The sequence below is a fragment of the Anopheles funestus genome, chromosome 2RL, assembly GCF_943734845.2.
Source record: "Anopheles funestus chromosome 2RL, idAnoFuneDA-416_04, whole genome shotgun sequence".
Classification (NCBI taxonomy): Eukaryota; Metazoa; Arthropoda; class Insecta; order Diptera; family Culicidae; genus Anopheles; species Anopheles funestus.
The window spans coordinates 57,031,951-57,057,102 of NC_064598.1; the positions used below are offsets into that span (position 1 = coordinate 57,031,951).

General features: G+C 40.9%; 3 protein-coding genes and 1 long non-coding RNA gene across 7 annotated transcripts; 1 reads left to right on the top strand and 3 right to left on the bottom strand.

Moving 5' to 3' along the window:
• Window positions 1–12,124: 12,124 nt before the first annotated feature.
• LOC125760984 (uncharacterized) lies at window positions 12,125–12,636 on the bottom strand. The gene is made up of 3 exons (XR_007418074.1): window positions 12,546–12,636; window positions 12,393–12,512; window positions 12,125–12,230 (listed from the first exon to the last, which is right to left on the bottom strand). It is a non-coding gene; the product is annotated as an uncharacterized LOC125760984 (long non-coding RNA).
• Window positions 12,637–13,149: 513 nt separating this feature from the next.
• LOC125760973 (uncharacterized) lies at window positions 13,150–16,125 on the bottom strand. Of its 4 annotated transcripts, XM_049421652.1 has the most exons (3): window positions 15,643–16,125; window positions 15,172–15,565; window positions 13,150–15,103 (listed from the first exon to the last, which is right to left on the bottom strand). In XM_049421652.1, the coding sequence occupies exons 1-3, from the start codon at window positions 15,770–15,772 to the stop codon at window positions 14,896–14,898; spliced, it is 732 nt and encodes a 243-aa protein (XP_049277609.1). In that variant the 5' UTR covers window positions 15,773–16,125; the 3' UTR covers window positions 13,150–14,895. The 4 variants fall into 4 exon arrangements, with proteins under 4 accessions (XP_049277609.1, XP_049277607.1, XP_049277608.1 ...); XM_049421650.1 differs by having other exon boundaries at window positions 13,150–15,565; XM_049421651.1 differs by having other exon boundaries at window positions 15,172–16,125.
• Window positions 16,126–20,540: 4,415 nt separating this feature from the next.
• On the top strand, window positions 20,541–21,574 carry LOC125760981 (uncharacterized). Its single transcript, XM_049421662.1, has 2 exons — window positions 20,541–20,962; window positions 21,028–21,574. Exons 1-2 carry the CDS (start codon window positions 20,825–20,827, stop codon window positions 21,283–21,285), a joined length of 396 nt encoding a protein of 131 aa, XP_049277619.1. The 5' UTR covers window positions 20,541–20,824; the 3' UTR covers window positions 21,286–21,574.
• A 14-nt stretch (window positions 21,575–21,588) lies between these two features.
• LOC125760979 (putative nuclease HARBI1) lies at window positions 21,589–22,960 on the bottom strand. Its single transcript, XM_049421660.1, has 2 exons — window positions 22,400–22,960; window positions 21,589–22,331 (listed from the first exon to the last, which is right to left on the bottom strand). The coding sequence occupies exons 1-2, from the start codon at window positions 22,519–22,521 to the stop codon at window positions 21,878–21,880; spliced, it is 576 nt and encodes a 191-aa protein (XP_049277617.1). The 5' UTR covers window positions 22,522–22,960; the 3' UTR covers window positions 21,589–21,877.
• Window positions 22,961–25,152: the final 2,192 nt, after the last annotated feature.

A 25,152-nucleotide genomic window follows, 5' to 3' on the forward strand; every position in this document is an offset into this window, starting at 1 on the left:
ACACCACGACAGTGAACGAAATAATTACCAGGAAATACATTCGAATCCTTTTTTTATTGCTCATACGCTCATCATGCGCAAGCGGTCGCTGGACGAACAGGTAAAAAAACTGCCGGCGTTCTGCGAAGCGGACGGTGGGATGGGGTGCCTATGTTCGGCAGAGGTTTCTGTAAATATATAAAAGAAAAAAAACGGAGAGACATGAGAAATCTTTACACTTTGTTTTTTTTTCTTAAACTCTTTTCGAGTGTTGAAATGCGTAGCTTTCAAGACGGCGAGTATTCAGCACTCTCTCCGATGTGATTTGTCCTGCCATCCTGCGGTTTAACTGCGACTTCACCCTTTCCGCTTCACGGCCAAACTCTTTCCATCAGCTGATCGACTCGATGGGATTCACTACGCACAAAACACATGGATTATAATTAATTCACTAATCACAATCACTAGTTTTCACATTACTTACCGGAGCAAAGTATCACTTCACAAAACACGATAACGCTTGCGCACATACCTCCGCCTCCAGCAAAGGCCAAACTCATAATACGCCAAAGACAGGGCAAAAGCAATTTTGCAGTGAAAGAAAGGAGACAGCAAAAACAATATAGTGCCACACTCCTCGACAGGCTTCAAAGTGTGGAACCAAAAATTGTCTAACACTTCGAGTATGGGACCGTTCAGGTGTGAGGTGGGTTGGTGACGCAGGTTGCGGTGAGGGTTTACATAGAATAAAGGAGCGTGTGTGAGTGAGGTAGGGTGGTGGAGTGAGAGTTTGTCGTAAGTGAGGGTCAGCTCTCAGCTCTCATGCGATTTCTGTCAAGTGGGTAGAATATAGGAGCGTGTGTGAGTGAGGTAGAGTGGTGGAGTGAGAGTTTGTTGCACGATCGATCGAAAGTGAGGGTCAGGGGTAGCGAGAATGAAGAAATTTCCCCCCTCTCATGCGATTTCTGCCAAGTGGGGAGTAGACAGACAGTGCAGTGCCCGACAGACAAAGAGACCTCAAATTTGAGAGAATGACGGTAAAATTCTCTCAAATTTGAGAAAATTACGGTAAAAGATCAAGAAGAACATGGAAAACGACGGCGAAACCCGAAAAAAAGCATGAAACCCTTGATTGTGTGTGTGAGCCGACAGAGTTTGTTGAAGCTAGAATTGTTTCCATCTCGTTCTGACCTATATTGTTCATCCTGCGTCCTTACTCTAGCGTTCATCCCACACTGTGACGAGCTCAGTTTGCTGTGCGCTAAGTCCAGGGCGGACGTGTTGTGGGACTTAGAAAATTTTATATCTGTGCGTGCGTAAATGATGCGCGGAAGTTTGCAAGTATGCGCGATTGCTTTGTGCAGTGCAATATGCTGACCAGTGTTGTGATTTATGTAGAGTTGATGTGCCTTTTCATGCCATTAACGTGTGGTGTTAGTTTTTTCCCTTCACTCCGTGCTTGCTTCGCATTGAAATGTAGTGAGGGAAAAAACTTTCGGGGCATGTTGTGGAAACTTCTTCCCCTTTTCACACGACGATTAATTCAGTTGGTGTTGTGTTTGGTGTGTGAATGTTTATGCGTGTATTTTGGTGACAAATAGTGTTAAACATATTGTACGCGTTGGTACAGGATAGTGTTTTCGTCTTCCTTTTGTGCTGCGTCATTCGCCGTGCGCACACTGTAATCCTGTGTGCAGTGAAGGATCGTTTTTTCTTCTTGCGCTGTTTGCCGCATCGTACGCGCACCCTAATCCAGTGTGCAGTGAAGGATCGTGTTTTTGTCGTCCTCTTCGGTGTTGTTCGTGTGTCGTCGTGTTTGCCATGCAGCGAAGCATGCGACATGACACACACTGTTACACGTCTTACACTATAATTGTAGAGCGGTGCTACAGCCCCGCCTACTTAAAAATCAGGAAAAAGCTCAAAAAATCAAAAACAGAACGAGAGGTCGCGATACGTTTTTGAATAGGGGCGCGCGAGAAGCACATAGGGGTCATCGATTCCAGCAGTGGAAGCGATTCAAGCAGTTTAAATCCCATTTTTTGCTATACGGGTGAAAGTTGTCCATAAAGGAGAGTAAAAAAATAAAAGTTAGCTAGAACTGAAAATGCGGTAGTGGTAAATACACACACACACACACACACACACACACACACAACACACAACTCGACAGAGAAGAGTGGGAAAAGAAAATGAACCTAACAACAGTTCTATCCATCCATTCCTCCAAAAGGAAAGAACTATAAATAGAACATATGGATATTATACCACCAATCAAAACACGCGACTTGGAGGGGAAAACTACCCAGATAACAAAATTTTTGCTTTCGGTTCACGGCAGGTTACGATTCATTTAAGTACGGGTCTTGTTCACTTTGACAAAAGGTCGAGGGACTACGACACGTCGACCCTCGCCTCGACCCTGGCTCAACCATTTTCAAAATGAATATGAATAAATGAATTTGGGATGAATTTGTGGTCATTTTTGTCGCTAGGGTGACGATATCGCCCTAGCGACAAAAATGACCACAAATTCATCCGAAATATTCATTGTGAAAATGGTCGAGCCAGAGTCGGGGCGAGGGTCGACGTGTCGTGGTCCATCGACCTTTTGCCAAAGTGAACAAAATGAATCGTAACCTGCCGTGAACCGAAAGCAAAAATTTTGTTATCTGGGTGGCTGGCTCTAAGCACGCTTCCCCCTCGTAATCGCGTCTTGTGATTGGCTCAGCCGTATATTCTATTTATAACTCTCTCTTCCTTACCCTTTTATATCCTGTATGCGCGCCAGGCTTTGCTTGCATCTGTAGAATTGAGGAGGGGGATATATTTTTGCCTAAATTTAACCTCAACTAACTGAACTGTTGTGAGAGAGAGTCTCTTTTTCTTGTTCGCCTATGGATGGAATTGAAGAATGAAAATTTATGTGTTGATGTGATTTGAACTCAATTTAGATACGTTTCCCTATACTAAATGTCCTGCCGCTACGATCAGGACTACAAAAATTGGGTTTTCGTCCGCGCGCGAAGAACGTTATATAAATAATCGGTGGAAGGAAAGATTTCTGCAACCATGATCTAGGAGTTAACACGTCTATACACTCTTTACTACTCTTAGGATTTTAGTGCAAATATGCAAGAGGTAAGACGTATTTTTCATGAGCAAAGCGCAACATTCCTGTTTTTTTTATTAATCGAATGCAATGCTATGTATGTATGCGTTCTCGCCATTCGAAAACATGAAAATTTATCTTTTTTTAATCAATTAATATCAAATGGACGTACATTCGTTAAAGCATATGATAAATAATGATTAAAAAAATAGTTTTAACATTAGAGGCAAGATATCTCTAAATTTTGATTAAGTTGATTATGTAAACATAGCTTAATATTTTCATTTCCAAAAATGTTGTATTTCGTCGCACGTCTAACGATTTAGGTTCTGGTTAACTGGCCCATTTTCTCTTACTCTGTGATAAAGCGAATTAATCACATCATATTTTGTCTTGCGCATTCAGTGCACCTTCACCTTCACTGCATTCGTGGTTTTCGTTCAATCTTTTAAAATCATGTGCCGTGTCATCTATTTTGTTTTGTAGAGGTGCTGCTGATGACTGTTTTTACTGATTTTCAATAACGGTTCAAAAATTTGACAATGTTGGTGATAATATACCAGCGTAACAAATTTATTCCATACATGAAAACAATCATTATCATTATTATCATTAAAATTATTTTTCATGTTAATATGTCGTAGACGCGTTGGAAAGGAAAGTCCGTATGATCCACGTGGTGAAGGCGACATACCTTGCAATGATCGAACGGCAATAGGTTTTGAAACATACAAAAAATAATAATATCAATAGAACCACCGCAGCTTGACGATGCTCTTTCACGTTCGTTTCAGAACAGTTTTGACAAAGAGGCAAGTACAATCAAGAGAATTTAAAGGGACATCGTGTGTGTGAAATGCATATGGGTCAGGGGGCGGTGTGAAACAAGAAGCAATGCAGGGTGCAAAATTCATCGTACTCGTGACGACGAACGCTTGTTGGTACGAGCAGCCAAGCAAGAGGAAGCAAGGGTAGGAGTAAATGACCGCCCGAGCAGACGATGAACATTTTGGTGTTCTCTGGTGTTCTATCTGGTGGAATCCAGACTTTAAATCTAGTGTAATGAAGTATTGAGATTTACCTAAGCTATCAAGAATGTCTTCGATTTCTGGCATTGGAAATTTATCGTTTATCGTTTTTTCATTCAGCTTTCTGTAATCTATAGCTGCGGGGCTACGACAGTTGAGACTTTCCCTCAAACTTCCTCAGTCACTCAAATCCCTCAAAAAGCGTCTCAAAACCAGTGTTATCGTGGCCGTTTGAGGTTTTCCTCAAATTTGGCCACACAAACAATCACTTATGCTGCTTCTCTTTTCGTCAGCGACAACAAACAGTGTTTGACAAATGCTACGCATTTCATGTAATTGTGAACTTTCTTTACAATTTGTTATTTTGAAAAATATTTATTTATTTATTTATTTATTTATTTATTTATTCGTCAAATTGTCTGCCGCATGGGTTTAACAATGGTTCTTAAAATCTAGGGGAGTAGGAAGAACGGGATATGGAAGATGTTGTAAGAGGAAGCAAGATTGGTTATAAGGAGAAAGCGGAATTATTAAGGAGGCGAGTGCGACAGTGGGAAATGCGTACGTTGAAATCGAACAGGTGATGGTCTCTGTTAAAAGCAGCGCATGCTCTTAACCAGGGATCATTCTGGGCAAAAACCGAACGGCGGGTTGGAATAAAGATGGGAGGCCTGTCGCGAAGTCTGCGAGAGGGAACATACAGAAGTAGGGAAGATAAAAGGGAAGGAACAGCGAAATCGCCGGAAAGGATGCAGACAATGAAGTAGGACTGCGCTTGCCAATGGCGGGTTTCAATTTCTATTAAACCCAGCATACGGCAGCGGAGAGAATAAGAGGGTACAGGAGCGGAGTAGCCGTGAAGAAATCTACGTACTGCGAAGCGCGTAAATTTTCTCTGAACTCTCTCTCTAGTCTCTGCATAGCAGTACCTCCAGCTGGAGTCCACACGACGCTGGCATAATCAAGAACGGATCGAACCCAGCAACAGTACAGTGCCTTAAGACAAAGAGGATCGCGAATTTCCGAAGACATGCGCAAAATGAGGCCAAATGCTCTGTTCGCTTTATTGATCACATGGTTAGTGTGAGTAGCGAGCGAGAGATCCTCATCCAACCAGACCCCAAGATCTTTCACAGTGGATTCCCTGCTTATTTGGGTACCACATAGGTAATAGTCCCAAGACAGCCGGGCAGCAGCAGGTCTCCCGAAAGAGATGACGCAACATTAAGGTGGACAGAGCACCAGCCCATTATACAAACACCACAGAGAGAAATTGTTTACAAAACTCTGGAGAGATCGACAATCGGAGGATGAGGACACGGGAAGAAAGATTTTTATATCGTCAGCATAAAGGAGATGTCCATCAATTGGGAGAACATTGATGCAGTCATTGATAAAAAGGGAGAAAAGGATAGGACTAAGTGCACTTCCTTGAGGGACACCAGACAAGCCCACAAATGACGAAGAAAAGGAGTTGTCCAATCTAACTGTATAGGATCTATTCGAGAGAAAGGATCCCAACCAAGATAGAATTGGACTACCAAATCCAAGTTTCGTGAGTTTTGATAAGAGTAAAACATGGGACAACCTATCGAAGGCTGCTTTAAAGTCGGTATAAATTACGTCTACTTGACTTTTACGGACGATGTTGGACATCATAAAAGACACAAAACACATAAGATTTGTCGAAGTAGAACGTTTAGGCATAAAGCCATGCTGGTTGGAAGAAATGTACTTAGTCACTATAGGAAGGATATACGATTGGACGATGGATTCACAGAGTTTAGACATAGCACAAAGGATTGCAACACCACGAAAATTTGACGCGACTGAACGATCTCCCTTTTTAAAGATAGGACATATCCAGGAAGTTTTCCAAATAGATGGAAAACTACCATCACGAAACGATCTTGAAAACAGACGAAGCAAAATTGGGGAAAAAAGGCACTACATTTTCTTAGGACACAGGATGGTATTCCATCTGGACCTGGTGCAAAAGAAAATTTGAGTTTTGTTAGGGCTTGTAGTACCACTTCTTTATTTAGTTCGACTGTGTTACAACTAAAAACGTTGCTAGGTGTGAGGGACAAGCTTTCCGAAAGAGACACTGTACTGCCGCATGGATCAACGTACACGCCAGAAAAATGCCTAGCGAACAGTTTGCAGCAGCCAGAGGGTGTATCAGCCACGTCATTGCCCAGGGAAATAGTGGAGGGGATGCCTGTGATATCTCAGCGGATTTAATGAGGCACTGAACATCGATCTTACGCACAAGAACTACTCTATTTCGCCTCTTGCGACTTATCTCTACCGCTATCGCTCACGTACTGGTTTGCACCCGTGTGCAAACTAGTGATGGGCACTCGGAATCGGTACTACCTGGTTCCGATTCCGTGTTTGGAATCGGTTCCGATTCCGATTCCGCTTCTGGAATCGATTCCGACTCCGGAATCGATTCCGGAGTCGCTTCCGATTCCGGAGTCGGTTCCGATTCCGGAGTCGGTTCCGATTCCGGAGTCGATTCCGGAATCGGTTTCGGAATTGATTGTTTTTGTTTTCATTATTGTACATCATTCCATGCGCGCTTTAGTAATGTCGCTTCCAATGTTAATGTATGTGAGCATCAAAATCAAATTGTTGACAAGCGTTGTGGTAATAGTCCAGAAATAATCTGATTCAGCTAAGAATTTAATGGTATTAGTAATTTGAAGCCGAACCTTACTATATTTTTATCAATGGGAAATTAAATAATTTTAACTCAGATTTATAATGGTAAAAACTTTTATGATCTATTGTTGCTCACATACATAAAAATTGGAAGCGACATTATTAAAGCGCGCATGGAATGATGTACAATAATGAAAACAAAAACAATCAATTCCGAAACCGATTCCGGAATCGACTCCGGAATCGACTCCGGAATTGGAACCGATTCCGATTCCGGAATCGACTCCGGAATCGATTCCGTAACCGATTCCGGAAAGTGATTCCGGACCTACTTTCCGGAATCGATTCCGAAAATGTTCGGAGCTAGCCGGAATCGATTCCGGCGAAAAATTCATTTTTCCCATCACTAGTGCAAACCCCAAAATTTTACTCCCTCCGCTGTGGCGTGCATTTCCCGGAACCGTCCGTTATACCGCTTACTATTGTATATAAAGGACCCTTTTTTGTCCCGGTTTATCCACAGGTACCGATCGTCACACCACAACAGAGAGAAAAAAACAAAAACAAAAAAAAACTTCTTCCGATGAAACGGAACATCCTCCCCGCCCGAATATTATTAGGGATCCTGTATGGGAAGAGGCGCTAACTTGTGTATCGGACCTTTAAATAAACCGTACTTCGTCTTCACATCTACCACTCGTATCAACCCGTCATCGCCTGGATACACTTTAGAAATTCGTCCTAATTTCCAAAACTGCGGGGGCATGTTGTCTTCCTTCATTAATACCAATGCTCCTTCTTTGATATTAACCTTCACTGATATTAACGGTCTGCAACTCACTCAGATACTCCTTCTGCCATCGTCTCCAAAAATGTGGTCAAAGTTGATGAAGCCTCTGCCACTTGTCTAAACGGTTCTCTGGCAGGTCCACATATGACGGTTCCGCAACTCCAATCAATGGACGATCGATCGTAAAATGTGCAGGTGTAAGGCAGTCCAGATCATGTGGATCGTTTGAAAGGGCGTATAATGGTCGCGAGTTTAACATAGCTTCAATTTGACACAGAAGCATGTAGAAGTCGGTTATAGTTAACGAAGCAGACTTATAAACTCTTTTCAATACGCTTTTGACACTTTTTACGCCAGCTTCCCAAATCCCTCCAAAATGAGGAGAATTAGGTGGGATCAGTTTCCACGTAACTTCTTTCTTTTGGCAGAACTGGAAAGTGCCTTGCTTCGATGTTTCATCCTTGAACATTTCATATAACTCACGAAGCTCATGTTTTGCTCCAACAAAATTAGTAGCATTATCACTGTAGATTTCTTCAGGTATTCCTCGTCTGGATACAAATCGCCTCAAGGCAGCAAGAAAAGCGCCAGTTGAAAGATTCTCTACAGCCTCCAAATGAATCGCCTTTGTGACCATACACACAAATAGACATACGTATCCTTTCGTAGCAGTAACACGACGGATACCTGATTTCAACATAATTGGCCCAGCGAAATCCAAACCTACACGTTGAAAGGTAGGAGCAGCTGTTACTCGACAGGTAGGTAGATCCCCATTTGTTGATCCATAGTACTTGGACTACTTCTGAAGCAAACAATGCATTCGTGCAGCACCTTTCGAACCGTTGATCTAGCATTCACAATCCAGAATTGCTGACGCAAAATAGAAATCACTCCAGACGGGCCGATGTGTAGATTTTCACGATGAATTGCTGCAATCAAACGCTTAGTTATGATGCTACGATGTGGCAGTAACAGCTGATGTTTATTGTCATACGACAGGTCTGACTTGCGTATACGACCTCCAACTCTCAGCAGTTCACCATCCAAGAAGAGATTCAGATTCTGGTATCGTTGCACAGGTTTACCTTGCTTTACTGCCGAGACTACATCCGACAACTCATGATGCTGAACAGCTCTTACAATCCAACGCGTTGATTCTCGCAACTCAGCAATTGTAGGCTTTGGGACATTAATGCGTTCACCCTTACGTCGTTTGGCATTTTGTTTGAATCGTACAACATATGCTACTATTCTTTGTGTCTTTCGAAAAGTTTCAAATTTTACCAGGATTGGAAGAATATCAAGCGGTACTGTGACACTGCAGGTAACCACCTTGCGTAAATCAGGAATCTCTTCATCGCGTAGATCCTGCATGGGTTCTGATGGCAAAAAATTATTCTCATAACATCATTTAATGACCTTCTATTGACCTTCGCTGAAGCATCAAAAACGACACGGCATTTTGTGATGCTTTTTGTCGGGTTGAGGACAGCATGATGTGGGAGATACCACTTCCCTGGTGATGGATCATCCTTACTTTCCTCTACCACTCTGCAGTGACCAACATACCTGCCTGTTGATTCGCGATAGTGTGTTTCAAGAAATTGGGTTTCGCACATTTCGTCCTCAGATTTCACAGAACGCTCACTTATAACGTCTTCTATTTCGCAAAACCTTTGCATTATTGATCATAAACGATCATTTGTCGATACGTTGGTAAACATTTCACTGTCTTTGTAATCTGCAACACGTCCTCCTATTACCCATCCAAGATGGGTTTCGGTGATCATCGGTAGTGTGTTCGCTTTTTTCACGTACCCTGATATTGTTAATTCCGAGAGACAATCCATTCCCAGAAAAATGTCCACATTGCCTGGATCGTTAAAGGTTGGATCGGCCAACAATGCTTTATCAGGCAAGTTCCACGAACTAGTATCGAATTTATTAGCACGTTCACATTCACCAAATTTACACCTAATTTCACCGCAAGCGCTTCCGTAACACAACTGATCTGCGATCCACTGTCCAACAGCGCACGGCACAACAACAACTCCTTGTTCGCTGATTCCGCGTAAAGCAGAACAGTTTGCATTAGAACAATACTCTCCGAACTAGCGACATTCAGCGTGATCATGAATCTCGAACGGCAGAAAAGCACACTGAAAACGTTTGGGTGGGTGGTGTCCGTGGTGGCGTGGGGGGTGTCGCAGACGCAGACATGAACCATGTATCAAAAGAAGTTTCGTTGTGTTTATAATGGTGTTCATGGATTCGATGATGGTATCGATTTGTTAATATTTTTCAATAATTATGTTATAAATTATTAGTAAAACAAAATTTAACACATTCAACACCATTAAATCGTGATTTAAACATTCTTACGTAGCTAAAATCAAACATTATTATGCATGCAGAATATACAGCAAGATCCCGCAGTACGCAGTAGTTGATAAGTACAGGGCTATTCAGTATGTGTATTATTCAAAGTCAACAGTTTACATCTAAATAAATTTTTCCAAACGTTATACCCCCTTGAATACCGCATTGCTAAAGCAAAAAAAAATAATTCGGATACATAACGGCTAAAATTTAAAACCAGGTGTTACCCTCGCATCGCTGTGATTCAACTCCCCAACTTATAAAGGTATAAACTCTGGCGATAGCCGAACGTCACCGCGTCGCCAGCTCGTAACCCAGACCCAACTAACCTGACGTCTATGGTGGTCAAAATTAGAAAAAAGCAAAAACCTGACGAGCAAGCTTACGATGAAGTTCACGATGTGTCCCACTTTGAGGGGGTTTTTGACGTTTGGCATAGGGTTTGACAGTTTTCCGGAGATGGAATTTTTGACGTTTGAAACCGTTATGGGGGGATTTAAAAATGCAAAAAAAAATATTTTTCCACTGCATTTTTTACACCATCGTACTTTTTTCTTCGTTCGCTCATTGCTATCTTGCTTACTCATTTTCGCGATGGCATGTAATGTGTGTTATCCAGCTCCCACTCATGATTATGTTCACAAGTGCTTTCTCAATTGTATGTAGGTGGGGGTTCTTTTGTAGAGAGCGTGTTATAGCGTGTTATTATAGAGAGAGGAAATCTTTTTTTACTCACATAGTGCGTGTGGATGACCGTGCTGCCACTCTAGAGTTGATCCAGGAAGGTGTTCTGAAAGACATAGAGAATATGTTGCGTTAACCGCTCGGCCATTAGAGCGATACTGGTGTGGCAAAGTATAAAACGCGTTTTATTTTACATTTACACACAAAATCATTTACGTGTGTTTTTGGTGATCAAATTCAAATCAAGTATAAATAAAAATAGTGTTTATTTGTCCTTTGTTATTTTGTGACGTCACGCTGTGCGATACAGCAATTCATATTCCTACACTTCCTAGAACAAGTGAAAAAATGTGTCATTGCTCGTTAGATGCTTTTTCATCACAATTAGTGCGTCGTTTATTGCGTAATACACGATGAATTCTGTAAGTAAAAGAAATATATGATTGATACAGCTGCAATCGGTTTACCTAACTGTGAGTGTGATTATTTTTCAGATATCCGATAAAGAAAATTCTGCTGCTTGCAATACCATCCGGAACAATGATGTAAGTATGTACATTAAAAAGAACAAGTTGAGTGCTATTTTATGTTTAGAAATCGGAATATGCCATCGTATCGTGTTTGAACTTGTATGCTAAACTCATCGTACACAAATTAGGACGAACATAACTGTAGGCAAAACCAAAAACAGCATACATAACGTTTAGTGCTTCAACTATCAATTGCAATTCAAGTAGCTTCAATTATTCCAGCTTTGTTCCTCTGTTTTTCCGCCTGTTTTGAACCGCGTTTCATTACCGTGTTGATACCTCTAATTTAAGGTTAGTGATAGCTATAATACACGGTTAACAATCTAGTGATAGCTACCAACGATTCGATGGTAACACGGCATGCTGGTCAAACGGAGCAAGCAAGTAATCAATTCGATGCAAACGGCACGGTTGGTTGTTGCGAGAAATAGTTGTGTTTTGCATGTTGGTTATACCCTCCAAGATGTGAAGAATTCATTTCTAAAGACATATGGTCTTAGTATCCGGTCCGTAAACTATTAAAGTGCTGGAATCTATACCCAACCACAGAGTAACGCACGAAGGCGCACAATGGCCTAGTGGTACCATTTCAAACCCTTGGCAAATAAGAAGAAGAAATTTAATGTTATAACCGATTTTAATTAATTAATTACTGTTACGAACGTTATATTATGTGCTTGAATTCAATCATGTTTTACAATGTTTATTTATTTATTTTTTATAGATTCCAACACATGACGACAATGGATTTGATCATACATATACATCGCTCACGTATACGGTTTTATCTTCGAAAAAAACTAAACGATACGCAACCAATGCAACCTCCACAATGAAAATAAAGACTCTTAAAGAGTCTCGATTGTCTATTCATGAACATTCATACAGTACCACATTACCCGTGCAGACATCACCAGTTATTGCTTGTTGCTCCAAGACACCAGCCATACCTTCTCGTTCGAAGACATCAACCAAACGTTCAAGACGTAAAACACCAGCCATATTTCGTGCTTCGAAGACGCCAGCCATATGTTTAAGCTCCACCACACCAGCCATACCTGTCAGCTGTACAACATCGGCCATTCCTTGCAGCTCTAAAAAACTACCCAATGCTTCAGGCTCCACAACACCAGTCATACCTGCCAGCTGTACAACAGCGGCCATTCCTTGCAGCTCTAAAAAACTACCCAATGCTTCAGGCTCCACAACACCAGTCATACCTGCCAGCTGTACAACAACGGCCATTCCTTGCAGCTCTAAAAAACTACCCAGTGCTTCAGGGTCCACAACACCTGCAAGTTTTGTGACACCAGCTATTCCCTCTAGTTCGAAGACGTTACCTGATGCTTTAACTTCGCAAATACCAACCAAACCTGTAATGTGTACCGTTTCTTCAGGCTTTGGGAATGAAACCAACTCACTTACGGGTGCCGTTTACTACCACGATATCCCTTCAAAACCATCATCACCTCTTCAAGATCCAAATAAAATATCGTGTACCGTGCACTCGGAGCAGTCTTCCGGGACAGAAATTTCGCATCACATGGTTGCTATACGACAGGAACTGAAAAGTATTCGACAAGGTCAAGAATATATGCTAACCAGCTTCGAATGTGCAATGGAAGCTGCTGGTACGTTAACACCATCCACATCGTTTAGCATGCAACCGATTAACTCTAAGGAGTTAATGGTGGAATTTGATGCCCGACTTGCCGATCCAGATTACATGGCCCAAGTAATAGCGTTTTTAAAACGGGAATCAGGAGAATATCGGCCATTTAATCTGATGCATAGGTCAATCGATTTGCTGTTCGGTATGGAGTTTTTTGCATCCTGCAGCTGGAGTGGCGTAGGAATTCCTGTGGCAAAAATTCCATTTAAAATCCACACTAACATAATCAAATTATTCTGCATACTTGGAGCGACGAATGGTGTGGAAATTCCAGAATGGAGTATTCGCGAATACTTTAAGGACAAATTTTACCATGCGAAGCAAAGGTTGAAGAATTACAAACGCATTCGAACTTCAAGTCCGCGTCCATTCACTCTTACCAACCGGATTAATGCAAGGAAACGTGCCATAGAAAACAATCAACCTGATCCACAATCCTCCTTTTCTCCATCTGAACACTTACCCCCACCTAAATAATCACATGCGAACAAACATCAACCGTATATATTATTAAAGACAACATGAATTAAATTTGAATTTAAAGCATATTTGTAATGTGAACTTTCTTTCAAAGGACATAAATTGAAATGTTTAATAAATGTTTAATCATTAATAAAATGTTTATTACAAAACATGAAGTAAAAATAATTATTTTGCCAAAGCTACCTTAGCCTAAACCTAATCTATTAGCGTGTGAACAAGTGGGGCAAACATCGTATGTCCCTCGTTGTCTAATTTGATGGCAACCATCTTAGCCTTGATGTCAGATAGTTCATATTCGATTAAGTTAGGAGATAAATTTGAAATTTTACCCTTACAAATATTGATCACCCCTGATGACACAGGATCATCGAAATATTCCTCCGGATCAATCAACTTTCTACCGATAATTTTTATAGTTCCGGACGATTTATCTGCAGAAAAAAATCTAATTACCTCTTTTTCTGGCGAAAGAAACCAGCCGTCGCGATTATTAGATTTTAAAATAAAGTCCGGCATGGTTACAACAACATTGTCACCTGATCCCTTCAAAGTCGTTTCATTAGCCGGTGTCTTTTTAGGAAAGTTTAACTGTTCGAACTCAGAGTACCTGTTCACTGTTTGCTCTAAGCATCTATGTCCGTTTCTAAGCATACCCTTCATGTGTTGGAGAGCGTTTTCAAAGGGATAAGTAGACATTGTATTAAGAGGTCCAAAACGTTTAACTTCTTCAGTTACATGCAGCAGATTATGCACGTTACTACTAATGAAACCTTCTCCGTAAATTTCATCATAATTCGAAACGAAATCGCTAAGCATGTCAGAAGCATCGTCCCAAAGATCTTTATACACATTTGAAGACAACAGCGTTATTGCAACAAAATATAACATAAAATGCTGATATGCTTCAGCTGATATGTTACCTCTGAGGACTACAATGCTGGCATAAAGCAAAAAACTGCTTAACTCAGATCCTTTCCAATATTTCAAATCATCTAAACCACGTAGCTTGCGATTCACTTCAGAAGGAAGAGTAATGCTTTTCAAAAAACTAGAAATGCGCAAGAAAGTTTGATCGGACCATTTGATTGCTCCCCTCATGCCATACACCCATCCCTGTAATAGTTTACGAGTAACTCCTAGATCTATCAAGTGAAGTTTATCACCGACTAACACGTCCTTCACTATATCAAAACATCCTAAATCTAAGAGTGGTGAATTGCCTACTCTATGTCCAACGTAAATTCCCTGCCTAAACTCAGCGTCCGTGCGGGGTGGATGGTTGATTCCCGAATATGTAACGGCCCTTGATCTCGGATGGCGACGTCCGTTAACCTTACATTTCATACACCCTTCTCCGGCGTTGCAGCTAACGCACGCTGGAAAAATACAAATACAAAACAAATTAGTTATTCATCATTCAGAAATATTCTTACAAATACTTTGTAAAATATATTCTTACCTTTTATAAAGCTACGAGCAGGTGAATCTGCCACAAATGCCAAAACTTTTAACCTCACCAGCGTTTGCTGTACACCAAGGCGTATACCCTGCACGAGCAGCAAATTTAATTACTCTACTAAAGGCCGCAAAATTTGTTCTACTGAACCCGGCTTCGATGACCCGTAGAATATAGCCACTGCCATAGGTGGTATGTGGGACATATCCTCGATAGACATTAAAATCGGCCAAAATGTGGTTTCACTGCTTCTGTGTAGAGGCAATCCGTCGACAAAGAATTTTAGCTTAAGCTCGGTAACGTTTCCTAGTTGATTTCCACTGCAATCAAAGTCATAAGAAAAATGGTCAGAATGTTTCAGTAGTACAACATTAGGTTAATCGCTTACCTGAATCGGATATTGAGGCAGTTAGCAGCTCCATTGTACCAAAAACGACCCCCTTCAACAGCAACAATTTCTTTTGGTACCCTGCTAGTGTGTAGCAGAGTACGAGCATCCTTCGGCACAACGCAAGAAGTTTTTTCTCGGATGATTCTCAATATCATGTTGATCGATGTATGAGGCGTGTTTGTTTTTAAAGCCCAAAATTGCAAGCAGGCTTCCATGGAGCGTTGACTAAAATCAAACTCTAAAGATTCTTCGGTGTTGATATCGTCGTCGTCGTCGTCATCTGATACCACATCATCCAGTGGAATGTCCGCGTTCTCTTCAATGGCGCCCGACTCATCAGAGAAAGGATAAGGTTCAGCATCACTTGAAGCAGCTGCTTCGGTTCTAGGCTCTGCAAAACACAAATAAATACACACATGTAATTTATGTTGTGATACAATTTCACTGTCGATTCCACATCGCACATACCATTCACAGAAGTAGGTAAACCATCCACACAAGTGCACCGACATGTACATTCCCTTGTACGCATAACTGCCGCTATTTTGGCTTTACGCCGGTAGTACTGTTTACTGCGACGCACTTGTTGAGCATCCATGCTTTAATTATTTATTAATTTATTATAAAATCACTTATTTTTGTTTTGGTTATTGTTCCCGCACCTAACACACCTTTAATACACTGTAACAATTATATTTGAGCACCAGATTTAGTTCTTCACTGTCCAAAATACCGAAGCAGAATGGTAAACAAAGTTCTTTTTACCAAACTTCTCCTTTCTTGTTCTTTTTCTTTGGCTCATATGTTCAAAGGTACGGACAAACGCACTAACACATTCTCATATTTTATTTCCATCAATTCGCCTCGTCCATTAGGTCTGTAAGGGCAACAGAGTGAAAACATCAGTCGCTCTCGCTCTAGCACATAGAAACAGCCGTCGTGAGGTTAGTTGGGGATATCCCAATCGGACGTTTTGAATGAGTTTCGGCAAAAGTTGCGTCCTATTTTTCGTATACCGAAACGTTTTCCGCTATTTGTTCCGACAATCAGTCAGTTTCGTCCAAACAGCAGAAGGACTGCAGGATTTTTGCTGTCATCGAGCGGATGTCTAGCAAAAAGCTCAATTTCAAAATTAAAGCAAAAAAGCTTGTCACAGCCGTTGCCACATTATTTTTTTTATGTGTGGCGGTCGATCGTCTTTTTTTCTCTTGCTTGCTCCTGCTAATTCTAGTATTTGTTCGACTCGCGAGTTCTGTTCTGCGCTGGTGTGTCTTGCATCGCGTTCGTTCGTTCGTTCTGCCTATGGCTTGTCGGTTTGTTTCGTTTTGACTAGTGGTATAGGATTTAGACCGTACTATTATTTCATGGTTAGGGTATCCTCGCGCGATGTGCGCAAGGGTAAGTATGATAGTCATATGCGGGAGTGATATTGCCAGCTCGCCCATGTGTGTTTTCTGTAAAGATAGTAATGGTAGGAAATATCGGGAATCGATCCCAGACTTACATTTGGAGGTGGTGTTTCAGGCGTCCGCGAACTGATGGTACCAACAATTTGGCGCCAAAAGGATTGATACGGACCAGGTTTTGTTCTACGTGCAGTGCCTCGAACGAAGTACCATCAGCTGTTCTGTTATGGTTCTATTGTTGGTGATGCTTCGTGCGCGATGCATCAAAATGTTGTGCACTGATCTGAGCAATAATGATTCTTAAGTTGGTGTTTTTTGTACGAGTGTTTTTATTTTTGAACATAGAATGGCGATCCTCGCACACGGACCGTTTTTACGTAGCTTTAGTTTGAGGATTTTACAATGATATTTGTTGAATTATTTATGGGTTTGTTGTTAAAATAAACATACCTTTTTTCGTAGGCTTTCGTGACATCTAATATGCAAAGCCATACCAGAACATTATCAATCGTACATATTCTTGGCTCTTGCTTGATACCGAATAGGATCATTACAGATGTCGCGAAGTACATTCATGTACAGTGCACTGTTAAATGTTTCATTGCGTTTCAATTCCTACACGCGCCTTTAATTTAAAGTGCCTGAGCATATTTTACACGGCATCGATTGCGCTGGTAAGAAGAGAACGCTAGAGAATGTTCCGTGTGTTACGTTCAGCTGTGTTGTGATATATTTTGCATATTAGTTTTCCAGGAAGTGTCGCTACGGTCGCATCCTACAGAAACAGTTTGGCTCACGAGCTTAGCTGGTGCAATGCAATGCAATGAGCAATTGAATGAAAGGATCGATGGCAAATGAAATGTTGTGATCAGCAACTCTGGCCGGCAAACACAAGCATTAGAAGAATGCTTCGCGGAACACCGGCCACGCAATCGATTTGTATTAAGATAAATGCAAACAGAATTATTATTCATATTAAATTGATAGAACTGTTTATCTTTCACAAGATATGAAGAAAGCTGTAACGTGTTCCAAAATATGTTATGAAACTTAAAAAGAGCTACATTACCACAACATAGCTGTGTGTTATTATTACAATTCACAATCAATTCCAATGTTGTTTTAATATTATTGTTCAGTATATTATGAGTATTATTCCACAACCGTGTGAAGCTGTGGTACGTTCGTCAGAACGTTCCAGTTTTTGACTACTCACGATGGTTTTATCATCAACAGCTTCCATGCATATGATACGACGTATACGCATGATACAAATGTTGGGATAATTCTGCAGTGTGAGCATATGACGAACTAGTACTTTGGTGGTTCTTTATTTCACGGTCGTATAATCAAATCGGATTCCAACGCCCAAAACGTCTATTAGCTCACAACAAAATCGTGGTAGAAAATAGCAACGGCTTCGACACATGAGCATGAGCTGTTGTTTTATTTTTGTATGATGTTTTGGTGTATTCGCCTCTCATAATATGAACTAATAATTATCATTACAATAATGATAAAAATTAGGAAAGCAAACGTACAGCGATTCTGTATACGATCCCGCGAACAACTCGGATAGCTTCGATTTGTTGTTGTAAACCAATGCATTTGTTGGTGTTGTTGGTGTTTGGAGCAGTCTGACAACCGCACGGATTGTACACTTTTGCATCGACGGTAGAACGAGCGTGAGTACGAGCAAGAGGGCATAACCCAAGAGAAGCGAACAGCATGAGAAAACTCATCTGACTCGACTCGAGCTTTCTGACCGACTCTCGCTCAGTGTAAGTGCGAGCAGGCACGGGATACTGTTTAGAGGGAGACATTCCGGCATTTGCTTTTGACAAGTCGAAACTTTTTGCTTGGGTATATGGGTTACGAGCCGGCGACGAGAAATCAAAAAAATTTGGAGCTGTCAGTTGTCGCCGCATACAACACAAGCAAAAAGTTTCGACTTGTCAAAAGCAAATGCCGGAATGTCTCCCTCTAAACAGTATCCCGTGCCTGCTCGCACTTACACTGAGCGAGAGTCGGTCAGAAAGCTCGAGTCGTGTCTGATGAGTTTTCTCATGCCGTTCGCTTCTCTTGGGTTATGCCCTCTTGCTCGGACTCACGCTCGTTCTACCGTCGATACAAAAGTGTACAATCCGTGCGGTTGTCAGACTGCTCCAAACACCAACAACACCAACAAATGCATTGGTTTACAACAAATCGAAGCTACCCGAGTTGTTCGCGGGATCGTATACAGAATCGCTGATGAATCGCTGTACGTTTGTTTTCTTAATTTTTATCATTATTATTAACATAATTATTAGTCCATATTATGAGAGGCGAATGCACCAAGACATCACACAAAAATAAAACAACAGCAAACATGATCGAAGCCTCTTTATGTTACTGTTTTCACGCTATCACGATTTTGTTGTGAGCTAATAGACGTTTTGGGCGTTGGAATCCGATTTGATTATACGACCGTGAAATAAAGAGCCACCAAAGTACTAGTTCGTCATATGCTCACACTGCAGAATTATCCCAACATTTGTATCATGTGTATACGTCGTATCATATGAATGGAAGCATATGCATGGTGATCCCAATGATTCAAACGATATTTTTATCTTAAGGAATGTATGCATGGCTTGTTGTTCAGACCCATCGTCAAATGATCAACCGATGAAATAATGCGCAAACTATTTGTGACAAGGCGTTCTGAAGAACGTTAATACAAATCGATTGCGTGGCCGGTGTTCCGCGAAGCATTCTTCTAATGCTTGTCTTTGCCGGCCAGAGTTGCTGATCACAACATTTCATTTGCTATCGATCCTTTCATTCAATTGCTCATTGCATTGCATTGCACCAGCTAAGCCCGTGAGCCAAACTGTTTCTGTAGGATGCGACCGTAGCGACACTTCCTGGAAAACTAATATTAAGCACAAAACATATCACAACACAGCTGAACGTAACACATGGAACATTCTCTATCGTTCCCTTGTTACCAGCAATCGATGCCGTGCGAAAGATGCTCAGACACTTTAAATAAAAGGCGCGTGTAGGAATTGAAACGCAATGAAACATTTAACAGTAATCTGTACATGAATGTACTTCGCGACATCTGTAATGAACCTATTCGGTATCAAGCAAGAGCCAAGAATATGTACGATTGATTGTACGAATGTTCTGGTATGGCTTTGCATATTAGATGTCACGAAAGCCTACGAAAAAAGGTATGTTTAATTTAACAACAAACCCATAGATAATTCAACAAATATCATTGTAAAATCCTCAAAATAAAGCTACGTAAAAACGGTCCGTGTGCGAGGATCGCCATTCTATGTTCAAAAATAAAAACACTCGTACAAAATACACCAACCTAAAAAACATTATCGCTCAGATCAGCGCACAACATTTTGATGCATCGCGCACGAACCATCACCAACAATAGAACCATAACAGAACAACTGATGGTACTTCGTTCGAGGCACTGCACGTAGAACAAAACCTGGTCCGTATCAATCCTTTTGGCGCCAAATTGTTGGTACCATCGGTTCGCGGACGCCTGAAACACCACATCCAAATGTAAGTCTGGGATCGATTCCCGATATTTCCTACCATTACTATCTTTGCAGAAAACACACATGGGCGAGCTGGCAATATCACTCCCGTATATGACTATCATACTTACCCTTGCGCACATCGCGCGAGGATACCCTAACCATGAAATAATAGTACGGTCTAAATCCTATACCACTAGTCAAAACGAAACAAACCGACAAGCCACAGACAGAACGAACGAACGAACGCGATGCAAGACACACCAGCGCAGAACAGAACTCGCGAATCGAACAAATACTAGAATAAGCAGGAGCAAGCAAGAGAAAAAAAAGACGATCGACCGCCACATATAGAAAAAAAGTGTTGTGGCAACGGCTGTGACAAGCTTTTTTGCTTTAATTTTGAAATTGAGCTTTTTGCTAGACATTCGCACGATGACAGCAAAAATCCTGCAGTTCTTCTGCTGTTTGGGCGAAATCGACTGATTTCCGGAACAAATTTCGCCAAACGTTTCGGTATACGAAATATAGGTCGAAATTTATGCCGAAGTTCATTCGAAACGTCCGATTGGGCAAGTATGCTCCGTCTGTTTTTGGCTTAAGTGATTGATTTGGTTTGAATTATTATCGAAAAATAAGCTGCAACTTTTGTTGTGTTGTAGGGAAGTGCGGACGAACAGGGCTCAGCTTGATAAAATGGTGGAAATGTTGGAAAAGGAGCCCGAAATTGCTAGAGCTCTGCACAAAGGAGATCAGACGGTGTTCTGGGAAACACTTGCCGAGAATGTGAACGCACTTGGGCCACCTGTACGGCAAGCATCAGTATGGAAAAAAGTGAGTTATATTACAATATTATGATTCATCATGATTGATTTCCTAATTGTTTGCTTTAACTCTAGGTGTGGTTTGATTTTAAATGTTCCGTGAAAAAGAAGCTCCGGGAGAACTATAAGGAAGCAACAGCAACAGGAGGCGGTCCAAACAAACAAAAAATTCTGAACGAATTGGAAGAAAGAGTGGCTGATCTTACAAATTTGCGGGCGACAATACAAAACTTTGGCAGAAGCTATGGGAATCCTCAGAATCAACCTATAGTTCAAGCTGAACCATGTACTTCTCTTGTAGTAGTATGTAACATTTACATAAAAATATTTTAGCATATTTATTTCGTCTTTCTTTCAAAATCTTCCAACATTATTTCATAAAAGAAATTGTTTTTCCTGTTTATTAATTTCACACAAATAATTTTGTTGTAGTCTGCTTTTTAGAACGAACTGAAGCATTATTCTATCGGCAAGTTATTGGCTATGCAAATACTATGCAGTGCACAACAAACATTTATAATTTTAATCCCATGGCTTTGATGGATAATCAGAATCCGCTGAAAAAAATGTGTTTCAATTTGCGAACGTTGTAATTGTCTCACAAATGAAGGGTTCAATAAATAAACACTCACCCAATACTTTATACGCAGTTTCACCATTCTGATGCTTGCTAGCGAAAAAAATATCCACACCACTCACCGTCCATACGTGTGAGTCGTGATTGGCTCCGCTAAAACCAGCATTATCATACCTTATGTGCATGTTGTGGTCGCACATCTTGAAAGATAATAAAAACGTTTTAGGATTCTAAAAAAGAATACAACGCATTCTGCGTGACGTTTCGAAACAAAATTTCTTTTTTTCGGGAATAATCTTTCTCGGAAAACGGTTTCAAGTGTAAAAACTTGTTTAATAACACTTATCATTAAATTTTGATACTTACCACTAAAACATTCATGCTGTAAAATCCTTTCCTGTTGTAAAATTGGTCCTTATCATTCTTTGGCGCTATTATTTTTACGTGAGTACCATCCGCACACATAACTACACCCGGAATGGAACTTTTCCTAAAAAAATAACACCTTGCAGCTTGTTGCTCTTCGCTATTCATTTCCAGGGTTATCCACTTAGGACACAATGATTCCTCCAGAATTTTTAGTGTCTGGTTTAAGATAGTCGAGAATGTTGATTGAGCTACGGCAACATTGAAATCATTTCCGACTCCGTTTTGGTAACTACCATCCGCCAGGAATCGTAATGTAGCTGCCAACTTTTGCTTAATCGTCATGCCCGAACTATGCACAGGAGGAAATTTTGGTGCAATTTCTTCAAGTATTTCTGTAAAAATTTCTTTGGATATTCGAAAGTTTTTCAGAAATCTGTAAGGCAAGAAAGTACATTTTAAACATTTATTCCATCTTCACCATTTGTTTAAAATACTACCTACTGCTTGTTTGGAAGTTGTAATGGGTCCGACGAAACTCGTAGTGCTCTCCGATATGCAGCAAAATTTTCTTTTGCTTCCTCTTCACTGCTGTCACTATCACTTACGTAATAGGCCGAAATCATTTTTTCACTTGTAATTGTAAGTGCTGATAGTTTTTCTTTATTTTAAAACAATTTGAATATTTTAACACTCTCTACTGAGTGACAATTTTCCCAAGCAAAAAGTTTCGACTTGTCAAAAGCAAATGCCGGAATGTCTCCCTCTAAACAGTATCCCGTGCCTGCTCGCACTTACACTGAGCAAGAGTCGGTCAGAAAGCTCGAGTCGTGTCTGATGAGTTTTCTCATGCCGTTCGCTTCTCTTGCGTTAATCCCTCTTGCTCGTACTCACGCTCGTTCTACCGTCGATACAAAAGTGTACAATCCGCGCGGTTGTCAGACTGCTCCAAACACCAACAACACCAACAAATGCATTGGTTTACAACAACAAATCGAAGCTACCCGAGTTGTTCGCGGGATCGTATACAGATTCGCTGATGAATCGCTGTACATTTGCTTTCCTATTTTTAATCATTTTTTTTTTTTTTTTTTTTTTTGCTCGGTTAGAACGGCCTGGCCGTATCAAGACTTATTTTACCACGTAGCAGGATAGTCAGTCCATGCTACGGGGGGACGGTCCGAATGGGATTTGAACCCGGTCCTGCCGTGTGGACGGGCGCCGTTTTTCACATGCACCACCGGGCCGCCCCACTATTTTTAATCATTATTATTAACATAATTATTAGTCCATATTAAGAAAGGCGAATGCACAAAGGCATCACACAAAAATAAAACAACAGCTCATGCTCATGTGTCGAAGTTGCTGGTGTTTTATATCAAGATTTTGTTATGAGCTAATAGACGTTTTGGGCGTTGGAATCCGATTTGATTATACGACCGTGAAATAAAGAACCACCAAAGTACTAGTTCGTCATATGCTCACACTGCAGAATTATCCCAACATTTGTATCATGCGTATTCATTGTATCATGTGCATGTGAAGCTAATGATGATGAAACAGTCGTGAGTAGTCAAAAACTGGAGCGTAAAACAATAGTGTTTCGTGATCCCAATGATTCAAACGATATTTTTATCTTAAGGAATGTATGCGTGGCTTGTCGTTGAGCCCCATCGTCAAATGATCAACCGATGAAATAATGCGCAAACTATTTGTGACAAGGCGTTCTGACGAACGTACCACAGCTTCACACGGTTGTGGAATAATACTCATAATAGACTGAACAATAATATTAAAACAACATTGAAAGTCATTGTGAATTGAAATATCTACACACAGCTATGTTGTGTTAATGTAGCTCTTTTTAAGTTGCATAACATATTTTGGAACACGTTACAGCTTTCTTCGTGTTGTGAAAGATAAACAGTTCTATCAATTTAATATGAATAACAATTCTGTTTGCATTTCTCTTAATACAAATCGATTGCGTCGCCGGTGTTCCGCGAAGCATTCTTCTAATGCTTGTCTTTGCCGGCCAGAGTTGCTGATCACAACATTTCATTTGCCATCGATCCTTTCATTCAATTGCTCATTGCATTGCATTGCATTGCACCAGCTAAGCCCGTGGCCAAAGTGTTTCTGTAGGATGCGACCGTAGCGACACTTCCTGGAAAACTAATATTAAGTGCAAAACATATCACAACACAGCTGAACGTAACACACGGAACATTCTCTAGCGTTCTCTTCTTACCAGCGCAATCGATGCCGTGTAAAAGATGCTCAGGCACTTTAAATTAAAAGGCGCGTGTAGAAATTGAAACGCAATGAAACATTTAACAGTGCACTGTACATGAATGTACTTCGCGACATCTGTAATGATCCTATTCGGTATCAAGCAAGAGTGAAGAATATGTACGATTGATTGTACGAATGTTCTGGTATGGCTTTGCATATTAGATGTCACGAAAGCCTACGAAAAAAGGTATGTTTAATTTAACAACAAACCCATAGATAATTCAACAAATATCATTGTAAAATCCTCAAAATAAAGCTACGTAAAAACGGTCCGTGTGCGAGGATCGCCATTCTATGTTCAAAAATAAAAACACTCGTACAAAATACACCAACCTAAAAAACATTATCGCTCAGATCAGCGCACAACATTTTGATGCATCGCGCACGAAGCATCACCAACAATAGAACCATAACAGAACAGCTGATGGTACTTCGTTCGAGGCACTGCACGTAGAACAAAACCTGGTCCGTATCAATCCTTTTGGCGCCAAATTGTTGGTACCATCAGTTCGCGGACGCCTGAAACACCACCTCCAAATGTAAGTCTGGGATCGATTCCCGATATTTCCTACCATTACTATCTTTGCAGAAAACACACATGGGCGAGCTGGCAATATCATACTTACCCTTGCGCACATCGCGCGAGAATACCCTAACCATGAAAAAATAGTACGGTCTAGATCCTATACCACTAGTCAAAACGAAACAAACCGACAAGTCATAGGCAGAACGAACGAACGAACGCGATGCAAGACACACCAGCGCAGAACAGAACTCGCGAATCGAACAAATACTAGAATAAGCAGGAGCAAGCAAGAGAAAAAAAGACAATCGACCGCCACACATAGAAAAAAAGTGTTGTGGCAACGGCTGTGACAAGCTTTTTTGCTTTAAATTTGAAATTGAGCTTTTTGCTAGACATTCGCACGATGACAGCAAAAATCCTGCAGTCCTTCTGCTGT